Here is a 12,661-nt window from a genome sequence, read left to right as displayed (position 1 = left end):
ACTGATGATGTCGTGTTGTCATGACTGGTCCTGTGCGATAGCTGGATTAATGTGTTCAGCAGTTCCCTTGTTTATTTTTTCCCCTACATAAACAACTAACAAATTAAAATATAGAAATTAAACTAGAAAAAATCTCTAATCAGTCTTTTGAAACAACAGCAGCATCAGGATATCAGAGAAAGTTGTGAAACTGTGAATTAAGCCCTGGCTAATCCTGTTTAGCCCTGTAGTGGAAAGCAGGACTGTCCCACCCTGTCACACTTATAGCACAAAAATACTTCTTCAAATCTTCAAATTGCACCAAACTGCAGCCTCTGAAATGTATCTTGATGTAAAAAGGTATATTTTACATGTTTACAACATATATATAGTATATTCTGTATAGCAGAATGCACAATTTTTGTAAGGGGGAGATAAATGCACCAAGGGGCAAAGTTGGAGATAAAATTCTAGTTTCTAGGGATATTTTGTTGAATTCCCCTTTTATCACATAACTTCTGCCACAAGACTTCCATTTCTATACTGATATTAAACTCCAAGATGTGACAAAAAAAAAGTTATATTCACAGCATTGGTTCTTAATGTCCATAATAAACCTGTTTAGGGTGAAGGAGGAAGGGGCATTAAGGGGACGGGGACAGGAAGAGGAATGCTTCTGGGTTTAATCCTGTAAGTGCGAAGCCAAGCCTTCATCCATACAATGTTTTAATGTTTACAGCATTAAAACAAAGCCTGTGTGTTTTCATAGCAGACCTCACTGTATGGATTTAAAGGTTTAATTAAACAGGAAACACAGAGACCCTTACTGCCATTCCCAGGGAATCACTGCAAGTCAACAGTTTCTCTCTTTCTCCAGAGCAACTACAACTCCAAAGGGAGGCAATCAGGAGGGTTGTTCCTTGATTTTTCCATGACTATTGATTTATGTTTTTCAATAAGCTTGAACTTTAAAAAAAAAACTTACAAAACTGAAATGAAAATTCAAACTTATTTAGCAATGAGTCCCAGAGGCAGCCAAGCAGTGTTGTTTAGAGCAGTGTATACAGTAATAACCCCATGAATTAGTTTGGGGTGTATAGAAACTACCCTTCTGGTTCTTAAATTAATACTAATAAAAAAAAATTAAAAAAAAAGCTTGTTACTTATTCACCAGAGCTGTTTTGCCCAGTAGACCTTTTCATCACAATATCTTGACATTAACTTGAATTTCTTGGAAGTTAACTGGGGATTTCCACTGGGTCCGTCAGCGGCACGGAACAGCTGCGCTACGGTTTAGCTCCGTCCTCTGCCCGGCATCAACTCACACCGGGAGCGCTACAGCAGCGGAGCGGAGCATGCTCTGGGAGAGAAAGCTGCCTTTTAAAATGACGTTGCACTGTTAATACAGTAATTACAGCAGCCCAATGAAATCCGAACGGGTGCCTTTTAGTCTACCGTAATTACTGTAGTAGCAGCACAACTAAACAGCCCGATTTTGTTAACTTGCTCAATTTTGATTGATTTGGTAATTTTCTTAGATTTTTGTGCTGATGTCATGTGTCAGTAGCTACGTAGCTAGATGGAGTCTTCATCTGTCTGTTTTATTCCTGTTTGTTGCTGAAATACGATCGGGAGGCTGCACGGGTTGTTTTATTTTGAAAGATGGAGGTTTTATTATGCCGATTATGTGTCTGACTTCCTGTCTGGTAGAAACAGCTCCGTCAAAAATAGAAATGCTGCCTATTGATAGCGCTGTGGCGTGGAGAGTCGCTGCTGGGACGTTGCTGACACGCTGCTGAAACGTTCCCAGTGGAAATCCTTGATTATAGTGGTACCTATCAGCTCCGGTGACCGCGGCGCAGCTATAACGCGCCGCTGACGGACCCGATGGAAATTGGGCTTAAGACTCTCTGTGACCCCAACGTAGGACAACAAGAGGTCCAAGTGAAAGGTTTTATTATTTTGTTCAGTTTCAATGTACAACTGGGATTCACAGCTCTGGACAGAAAAGGGGTTTGACTTTACTCCTCGGGGACTTCCACAAGTTTCGCCTGTCTTGATTCTTCTCTGTTAGCTTCTCTTCTGGAAGTGTGAGGGAAGTGTCAGTCCCTTCACATTGATTTGTCATTGTTGTTAATTGGCCAGACTGAAGAGAAGACACACAGACAATCCCAAGAGTACAGTATATATATATATATGTACATCTGTCAGGCTCAACTGGTGGATTGTGGCCCCTGAGGATTGGAGTCAGATACCCCTCATTGTAAAAGGAAGGAAACCATAAAACCCTGCTGTCAAGAGAAAAGAACTGTTGTAGATGATTACATACTTAAGGAAAATAAAGAAACAGCACATCCTCATACCAAAAACGACAGTATAGATCTATTTCCAATGACTCCCCAAAACAACCTAGTGTCTTTCAAGCGCCTTCAAGAGGATGGATGGGGACCGGACCGGAAGAACGACCCACCAGACCAGTTTTATAATACAATGATGTGCGCTGTGGTTAAGGTCTGGTTAGGTTTAGGCACAAAAACCACTTGGTTAGGGTTATGTCTCGTTAGGTTTAGGCACAATAACCATTTGGTTAGTATTTAGGGAAAGATCATGGTTTGGACAAAGAGCAACAAAAGAATGGCGACACTCCTGAGCCATAACGACTCTCGGTGTCAATCGTGGGGGGGAAAGACACTTGGTAGGAAGTGGGAGATGAACAGTTTTTGCCCAACTACACGCCAACAGCTGCTAGATGGAGTAAACGTAACCATAAGTCATTTTAGACCTATACTGTCGTTTTTCTTCTGAGGATAAGCTGAACAGAAAATATGTTACCTGAGGAAGAGGAGCAAGGCTTGGCCACTGTGAATGGACTGAATGCTACAACTGAAATGTCTCATAGTAGTATAATAATATATGCCTTTATACAAACAGTGCAGAGCAGAATAAAGTATTTTGGGAGAACAAGTAAATTAAAGAGTGAAGCGTATATATATATATATTTAAGTAATGAGAGTTCAAGTAAGAACACTGAACTGAACTGTTAGCCAGGAAATGAGTAATGTTCTTCGGTGTAAATTATAACAATTGGACACACTGTGCTTATGAATAACTGAGTTAATGTTATTCCTTACATCTAGGGAAAGGCCTTGAGGGTATATGCAGGTAACCTCCGCTTGATCCCCCCCCCCCCACCTCCCCCACCATTCCTCCAAATGAAGCCATTATTTTTTTAAAAGCTGCCAACTCTGCATAGCCTGTGGTACTAATCTAAAGCTAATTGATTGGTGATTCCTTGAACCCAACGTATCGGGCAGCTGCCAGTGGAATTTGAACAAAAAAAAGTGAAAATAGAAAACTGGTCCCTTTATAGTCTATGGAGGCTGTCCAACTTAGTGCCCTAGGTAATTTGTTCTGTTTCTTATTTGGTCCCACCCACCCAAATTAAGTTCTATTGATCTGATAGCAGAGAGTAATGACATTCCTTTGACATCCCCATTGTGAATGCTCGTGGGTCTATTGGATTGGCTGCCACAGATGACATAGGGAGGTCAGAGGGAAAGCCATTACTCAATATAAAACACAATAGAATATTTAAAAAGGCTGCAATAGTGTTTAGATTGGGAGAATAAAAACTGACTTTTATTCTGGGTATTATTAAAAGGTTGGGTTGCGCAAATAAGAAAACAAATGTTCTCATTAAGCCTTTGGGGTATCTAGCTGTTCCAATAGACTTACTTTTATATGCCCAGCTTTTGAGATATTGGGAATTTAGCACTGAAATATTATGATTTAAAATTTTAACAGTAACATGTCTTTGCAGAAACAAAGTAAAACCCTACTGAGAGCAATTTTTATTGGAACTAATTTTTGTTACTGAAGAAACAGTCCCATTTATTGAACTATTTATATAAGTCTAATAAGGTAAGAAGAAAAAGGCATGTAGTAAATGCACATGAATATAATCATCTGTTACCTCACAACATATTTATCTCCTGCCAACTGACCTTTCGAATAGAGTCCGTTCTGTAGACAGACATCGTTATAGGTCAAAGAGTAAATGCCATCCTCTACTCTCACTTTCCACCATCAAACTCACACCTTAGAATAGTGGGTGAACTCAAGTCCTGTCAAAATGATGATATCAGGATTAACCCTGTGGAAAATCAAAAAGCACAGCGTTACGTCTAAGCCCGACAGACTGGTCCTTCCTGACAGATCAGACTCAAGAGAAATGTACAAAACGCCCAGGAGGTTAGATCTCAGACTAGCTCACCTCAGCCTGCTCATAACCTGCACAGTCATGGTAAAGTATTATTTTGACCTTAGTTTTTCGGACCGTTTGGTCTGAGGACCATTCCTGCTGACAAGAGTTGCAGGCAACAAAGTGAGGTGGAACATGGTTAAGCATCTAATGGCAAGGACAGACAGAAAGATAAGTAGACAAAGGCAGCCATCATTAATTTCAATTAGTCTCCCAGTATGACAGAGTTAATAATATCAGCACGCTCTTCTGACCTCAGACGTTGATACAACATCAACCTCCACAAATTACTCATTAATTTACCCCATTAAGTTAGACAGAAGTGGTGGGCAGGGGGGGAGAAAAAAAACTCAGAAGGGAACAAATTAATTAGACATTTTAAAAACAGAATTTACACCTTTTCAATTGAGATGTATCGCAGCAGAGATAGAGAGGTCAGGATACCAGCGGGTGAGGGTAGAGTGGCAAGAAAATGAGAGAAAGACGGCTATCTGAAATTCATATTTTGACAGGGTGGATGTTGATATAGAGGGAGAGCATAACGTTTTTTTTTGAATAGCTAAAGCATTAAAATTCACACAAGTCAATTATCAGCATTTGTGTATCTGTATGCATGTAAAAATGCAACTGAGAAAAAAAACATCTGTCTAATATAGAAAGTATTTTGTTTGGTCCTTAATAGCACCAAGCCTTGCTCCAATCTGTGTCAGCAGATTTAATTGTAACAACCAGAAATCCCAACTCAAATAAATAATACAATAATAATAATAATAATAATACAATAAACCAAACTAAAAACAAGATAAATACTTTCATGCTCATTGGGACTGCCTTATTCTTTCTTAAAACATGTTGGAATGTAAAAGAAAATATGATAAATAGAATAGAAACTTGTGAATTAATACCTCCCCAAGGGCACTTTGGTCCATAGCAAGCTCCCGCCCAGAGCAGAACAGGGTCATATATACTGAGTGGGGAGTCATCCCGTCTAAAGCAGAGTATGTCCCTTGGGCCTTCACTCCGCTTACAATCCATTTTATCGTGCTGTGTGGAGCAGGGATCATTTGACATATTTAAGTTTCTATGCAGCCTTGCCTTGAGCTGATACATCTCCAGCTGAAAATACACTAGGCCTATACTCTCTATATCTCGTCTCCGTAACACTAGCGTGTTCAAAACAAGATGCAGCTACAGCAAACCTCTAACCTGCTCTCAATCTGCCTCTATTCCTAAATGCGATTACTGGGATCTTTAATATAAGAGCTAACACCTGTCTTGCCGACCTGCATAACCCATCCTAAAGTAATTTCTGCATGACTCGCGCTATTGAAATGTAAATTTCCAACCTCATAGCTTCCCTTATCAAAAGAAATATGCTACACCTGTAAATAAGAAATGGGCAAGTAGACAAAAAATGCCTGTAGCTCTTGAAAAGGTTTACTCCACACTATCTAGATAGATAGGCAGGCTGGGCCAAATACACACACACACACTCAACTCCCCAACTGAGCTGTTATCTACAGTATATGCAAAGCATCTCCACTAAGCTATACACTACTGTGGAGGATACTGAGAATAATGGACGACTCAACCCCAACCCTTCTCTCCCACCCACACACAATCACTTAAACCAGCATGCACAAACCATATATACATGTATATACATGCCCACACACCATTGAACATGTAGTTAGGTGTTTCAAATCGATAAGCATGCTCAACACAAAGCCTCCCCGACCTACTCTTACACTGTCTAATTGCCAGGAAGAACAATTAGCCCGATAAGAATCACTTAATGTCCTCCCCCAAAGACTGAGATTCAGGCTATTCTAAAACAAACGCCCTTAATTCCTCATCCTGCTCCCTCATTATCTCCCTAAATGATGCTTCTATAGGAGAGCAGGTGCTGGCGGTGCCTTGGAATGTTTGTTTTGTGAATGGTGGTTTGATGGGATTAGAGAAAAGAGGGATGGGGTTTAAGTCATGAATGGGGCTGCTTGTGGTGAGATAGCTGAGCTACACTGTGCAAATAATGAGGTAGAAGACACTTGCTTGTCACCACCTTTCCTTTGCTCATTAGTGGGGATTCAGCCAGTCGATGGAAGCCTGCAAGGACCAAAATGCCCAGTATGAGGCAGTCTGGTGAACAACTTAATTTTTGTAGATTATCGCTCAGTATTGTGGTGAAATCAATCAAACTCTTAAACAATCTCTTAAAACGTCAGTGGATTACAATAGAATCAATTCAAAAAGGAAACACCCAGAGACTATACCTCTTTAACTCTGGATCCAGCAGAATGACCCATGTGACTGGACACCTCAGAGGACACACATTATCTGTCTTGCTACATTGATATCTATCCCCTTTTTAGTCTGCTGTTGGCGTCCAACCTCACAATTCCCCTCACGGTATTTAACTCTGCATCTTGAGCTCACAGCTTCTGCTGGGCAGAAACCCCCTTCCAGTAGTCCAAAATATCATGAAGGTCCTCGTCCTTGGCAAACTGCACCTTCTTACGCAGGGCATGGCCTGCTGCTATATAGGATGCTTCTTCTCGGGGGCTTTTCTTATAAGGCCGGAATCGCTCCCAGATCCGCAGTGTGCTCTCAGATGAATACTCTGGACTGGAGGAGTAGCCAGAGTTGTAGTTGTGGTGACGAGAAGGTGAGAGCTGGGAGTAGGCGGCTGTGGCATCTCTCTTGGTGCGCCCCAGAGGCTTGAGGAATGAGGCCTTTTGGGCAGGTGAGGGTGACTCATTACCACCCTCGTAGTAGAGTGCAGGAAAGGAGTGGCGATGCTCAGAGCTGTGGAAGTCTGGTTGAACCTCCAAGTGGTGCTGCTGCTGCTGGTGCTGCTGCTGCTGCTGCTGTCCGGGGCCAACCATGCCACCTCCACCTCCTCCTCCATTATTACACCGCATCCCACCTCCATTTATACTAACCCCACCACCATTTATGTTTCCCATTCCGTTTCCATTGCAGCCACCTACTCCACTACTTCCTCCACTTCCACCACAGCCAACAGGGCTGCTTTTTTCTGTTGGGTACTTGGGAGGATCACTGCGCTGCTCATCCACACTGAACACTCTGGTGCTCTTTACAGATCCCCCAGCATTGGCACCACAACGGCTCTTCACCACAGCAGTGTCGGCACTCAACTGCCTCTGAAGGGGCCGTACTGCATTGGCTGGAGGTGGGTCACGGTAAGGAGGAGAGAGGAACCCCCCACCACTGATACCCGGCCGCTCAGACAGGGGCATGACCAGGGGCACAGGGGCCATAGAGGGTGGATGAGCCTGAGGATGTAACTGAGGATGAGGCTGAGGATGTGGCTGAGGATGCGACTGGGGTTGAGGCTGAGGGTGAGACTTAGGATGCACCTTCGGAGAGGAGGCCATGATCTGATCTCCAGGGTGGCCCGGAGAGAGGGGCAGGAGGTTGCGGGGAAGGGATGTGATGCAGGGTGGAGGCTGGGAGGAGGACACAGAGTTGGCATTGTCAGCCGTGGTCACAACATTAGCAGAGGCATCCAGTTTTAGGGCATCAATGCAGTTGTTGATGATCTGGTTCACCTTGTCCACCTCCTTGGCTATGGTGGAGATCTCTGATGCTGAGCCACGGCCATCATCATCCGAATCCTCCCCAGCCTCGGTCCCATTTTCAGCCCCACCTCGCATATCCACAACGACTTCTCCTCCTACCCCTGCTCCCCCAACTGCCACCCCTCCCTCCCTACCTTCCCCTACCAATCCTGCAGTCCTCACATCCATGTAGTTGCTTTTGCCGCCCATTGCCTCAGAGAAGGCAGAGGCCATTTTTTCCACCTGTGGCAAGGTGGAGAGGCGGGATGAGCTGGTGTTGGCTGAGCCGTGGAGCATGCCTGTACTAGAGGAGGCAGATGGAGGCAGTTTGCCTGCTGCTCCTGCATGGTGGTGCTGGTGGTGGGCCTGCTCCTGGAGACGCTGCATGGCTCCTGGATCATTTGCTACTGCTGCAGCTGCCTCTGGGCCATACCTGAAGGATAAAAGATTCAACAAACAAACAAACCAGCGTAACATTTATTATCTTTTTTTTTATTACCTGATGACAAGTAGTTTCATTATCTGTCATAACATCCTGCATAGTATCCTAAAACTGCAAAAAGCATAATTGCTAAATTGAGTTTACACTATAAACTTTACATTATATTCTAAAGTTGATTTACCGTAAATTCCGGACTATTAGCCCCCAATTTTTTCACACGCTTTGAACCCTGCAGCCTAAACAATGATGCGGCTAATCTATAAAGTTTTACGGGCTAATGGCCTCCAGGGGGCGCTCTAGCAGAAAGCACAAGAGCGAGACATTTTGCACATCATGCACACACCCACATCATGGAAAACAAAGGCAATCGTGGAAGAAGGAAATAGAGCTGCTGCACGTAAGCTTGGCATCAATGAATCGATGGTGAAAACTGACTGAATTTAGTTGGTGCGGTTTATATTCAGGTGCATTCAATAGTCCAGAATTTACGGTAATAATTGAATTTGCCTCTCAGTGATTCCATGGGATGACATAATCCTTAACTTAATTGAAGCTCAAATACATTGTGAGAAATAGCATGGCCTATAAGCTTCTCGTACCTCATCTCCAAAATAGTTTTCTTCACACTTATAGCTTTCTCCTTCTCTTCCTGGATGCGTCGTCGCCTGAGACAGTAATAGACAAATCCAAGCACAATGACCATACCAAACAGGCATCCTAGGATGGTCATGATGTAGTGGGTAGTTGTAGACGGATTGGCTCGGGTGTTCTCTGTTCCAATAGCTCTTGTAGTAAAGGACAGACACGTGTGGTTGTAACGCTGAGATTTGCTTACTGAAGCCACACAGAAGGTGAAGTTGGTGTGTGGTTTCAGCTTATCCAAATTGATTATTTCCTTCTTGTTCTTAAGGGGCATGATATCTGCAACAAAAGTGTAGTTGTACTGGGAGAGGATGTACATCTTACTGTATGGTCGTGGGATCTGCACCATTAGAGAAGCTGTGTAGAGAGAGACCGTTTGAAGCGTCATAGAAATCTGATGGCTATAGGTGGGATCAGTGGTGGACGATACGGGTGGCTGGTGGTACAGGCCTTGATCTGAGGTCTCTAAACCTGTGCCTGAACCATCTGCATCCTGGCCTGTGTAGGACATCCCTGTAACTATCACGCCATCCTGACACCCGGATGAAAGTATTGCACGGGCATTTCTTCCATGTCCAGGCACCGGACTCAGCAGAGGATAACCAGTCAGTTCACGAGGGGTTTCGCACTGCAGGCGGTCATAGGTGTGGGTGACGTTGTTAAATGCTTCCAGCCAGGTGAGAAAGCTATACAGCTCACAGCCACAGTGGAAAGGGTTTCCTGCTAGTTCACACACTAACAGTCTGTTGAGGACAGTGAAGGTAGACGGGTCAAGACGGGCCAACTTGTTGGAGGATAGGTCCAGGCTGCTCAGGCTGGGGCACTCCCAGAAGGTATTGGTGGCAATGATCTCGATGAGGTTGTGTTGCAGGAAGAGGCACTGCATTCGACCCAGACCTCTCAACATGCCCTCAGTCAGGTTGGTCAGCTTGTTGTAGCCCAACTGAAGAACCTGAGACAGAAACAGAAAGTAGCCTTTTGAAACATTTGAGATACCATAACACAACTAAACTAATTGTTAATGGTTACTAGTGGATATGTTTTAAGATATCCTCACAAAATGTGCCAGCTTGGAAAGTGTTCAACTATCATCAATGAACAGGATATGAGAACTGACACTTTTTTGGCTGGATGATTTTGGAAATTAGTCCAAACTCTTAATACAACAATATACAGACAGAGTAAATTATTTGGGCAGTGCCCTTATCCAGATCAGATTACATTACCGTGACCAACGTTATTCAGCATGGTCTCATAAATGGGATCCGCATTATGAAGCCAAAACAAATAATTTAAGCTTTGTATGAATGTAGGAAACAAACAACCTGAAACAGCCAGATAATAATTAAACCAACCAATGTGTGAATATGGTGACACAGACAGATTATGAAGTGGTATGGCCTCCTCTGATGTCTTAACCCTCCTGTTGTCCTCAGGTCAAGGAAATAAGGAAGGAAGGAAAGAAGGAAGGGAGGACAGAAAGAAGGAAGAGAGGATGGAAGGACGGAAGGAAGGAAGGAAGGAATGAAGGAGGAAGGAAGGATGGAAGGAAGGAGGTAGAAAAGGAGGGAAGGAGGGAGGAAGGAGTAAGGAAGGAAGGAAGGAAGGAAAAGAGTAAGGAGGGAGGGATGGAGGAAAAGAGGAGGCGAGGAAGGAAGGAGAGAAGGAAGGGATGAAGGAAGGAGAGAAGGAAGGGATGAAGGAAGGAGAGAAGGAAGGGATGAAGGAAAGGAGGAGGTGAGGAAGGAAGGGAAGAAAGAAGGAACAGTCAAAAGGGATGGGGTCAATTTGACCCGGGAGGACGACAGGAGGGTTAAGGACCTTTTGCTAAATCCCTTACCCTTTGTTATCTTTGTTCTTTATAATGAAATATAAAGCACATTAAATCAGACATGTTACAACAAACCTGTAGGTTGGCCTGTCCAGCAAAGGCCCCGTCCTCGATGTAGCTGATCTCGTTCTTGGTTAGATTGAGGTCAGTAAGGTTTGTGAAGCGGTACATGGAGGTAAAGAGCACAGCCTTAAGTTTGTTCTCATTCAGCCTCAGGTCATGGACCTACAAGAGACAAGAGGAGAGATGACTTTCAGGTGATGTGTTGCATCTCGTTGCAGTTATAGAAGAGGCCCTAAAGCAGAGGTGTCAAACGCATTCTCATTCAAGGGCCACATACAGACCAATTTGATCTCATGTGTGCTGGATCATTAAAAAGATGGAGGGAGGGAAGGAAGAAAGGAAGAAAGGAAGAAAGGAAGGAAATAAGAAGGGAAGGAAGGAAAGACAGGCACAAGGAAAGAGGGAAGAAAGGTAGGAAGGACAGATGGAAGGAAGGAAGGGAAGAAAAGAAGGAAATAAGAAGGGAAGGATGGAAAGACATGCAAAAGGAAGGAGGAAAGAAAGGTAGGAAGGACAGATGGAAAGAAGAAAGGAAGGAAGGAGTGAAGGAAGGAAGGACAGATGGAAGAAAGGGAGGGAAGAAAAGAAGGAAATAAGAAGGGAAGGAAGGAAAGACAGGCAAAAGGAAGGAGGGAAGAAAGGTATGAAAGACAGATGGAAGGAGGGAAGGAAGGAAGAAAGGAAGGAAGGAAGGAAGGACAGACAGATGGAAGAAGGGAAGGAAGGAAATAAGAAGGGAAGGAAGGAAAGACATGCAACAGGAAGGAGGGAAGAAAGGTAGGAAGGACAGATGGAAGGAAGGAAGGATGGAAGAAAGGAAGGAAATAAGAAGGGAAGGAAGGAAATACAGGCAACAGGAATGAAGGAAGGAAGGAAGGAAGGAAGGAAGGTAGAAAGGAAAGATGGAAGGAAGGAAAAGAACACAGGAAGGAAAGTGGGCCGGACTGCACCCATCGACAGGCCGGTTCTGGCCCGCGGGCTGCATGTTTGACACCCCTACCCTAAAATCTGCCTAGACCCTATTAAACATTCAAACATACAAATATGCTGTCTAATGAGTGATTTCCCCCACTGTGATACATCTGATGAGAATGTGTGTTTAGTTAATGAGAACCTGTTTGCAAGCACCCATCCCATATAAATGTAGTCACATGTTAACATTACCTTTGGGTGCTGTCATAAATTATCTTCAAGATTTTGTGCTTTAATCATTAATGCATCAAATTACAGATTGCACTACATGAAACTCTTGGCACTTATATATTTAAAAATGTAGACAACAAGAAGCCGCTAACATAAATCACTGTCATGAGTACAACACATTAGCTGATTGGCAGAAGAGATTAAAGATGTGCAGAATGTGGATCAAAAATACCCCACATTTCTTATCCCAAGTTTCTTTTAGTATGATTATCTCACACTGACTTATTTAGAAGGCCAATTATGACCCTGATATTCTGTTCTTTGCTAATAAAGCTGCACTATATTATATATACTGTTAGCTGGGACAAGCAGTCATAGTTAGGCAGCCAAAGATTTGAAAAAAAAACAACAAAAAAAACAAAAGAAATCCCGACTGTTGTTGGATTAATTGTCTAATTTAACAAAATTAGCAATGATTTATTTGCTTTAATACTATCATCACCGCCCACAACCACAGCCATAAGAATTATACTGCTTTTGTCAGCATCATCGAGCATGTGAATATCGCTTTGCAGCTTCAATTTATTATGCATATGCAATTTTCTATCTAAAAGTGTTATTATATTACCATCATATTGTCAATTATTACAACAACCAACAACATGCATGATAAAGAGTGAACAGAAGATTGCATTGTGTTGCACCTTTTGCAAAAGTAG

At 43.1% G+C, this 12,661-nt stretch overlaps 1 protein-coding gene across 1 annotated transcript in view; it reads right to left on the bottom strand.

Annotated features, from left to right (window-relative positions):
* Positions 1 to 6,672: 6,672 nt before the first annotated feature.
* Positions 6,673 to 12,661, bottom strand: part of LOC128371951 (protein phosphatase 1 regulatory subunit 29-like) — a 6,326-nt gene continuing 337 nt past the window's right edge. The window contains exons 2-4 of the mRNA XM_053332380.1: positions 10,812 to 10,961; positions 8,863 to 9,857; positions 6,673 to 8,254 (exon numbers count right to left, since the gene is read on the bottom strand). Of these exons, the coding sequence (XP_053188355.1) occupies positions 6,673 to 8,254; positions 8,863 to 9,857; positions 10,812 to 10,961 (2,727 nt within the window). The remainder of the gene's footprint in view (positions 8,255 to 8,862; positions 9,858 to 10,811; positions 10,962 to 12,661) is intronic.

This window comes from Scomber japonicus, chromosome 2 (assembly GCF_027409825.1).
Source record: "Scomber japonicus isolate fScoJap1 chromosome 2, fScoJap1.pri, whole genome shotgun sequence".
NCBI classification, from domain to species: Eukaryota; Metazoa; Chordata; class Actinopteri; order Scombriformes; family Scombridae; genus Scomber; species Scomber japonicus.
Note: the sequence above shows the minus strand (reverse complement) of the source record. Positions and strands in the feature narration are given on the sequence as shown.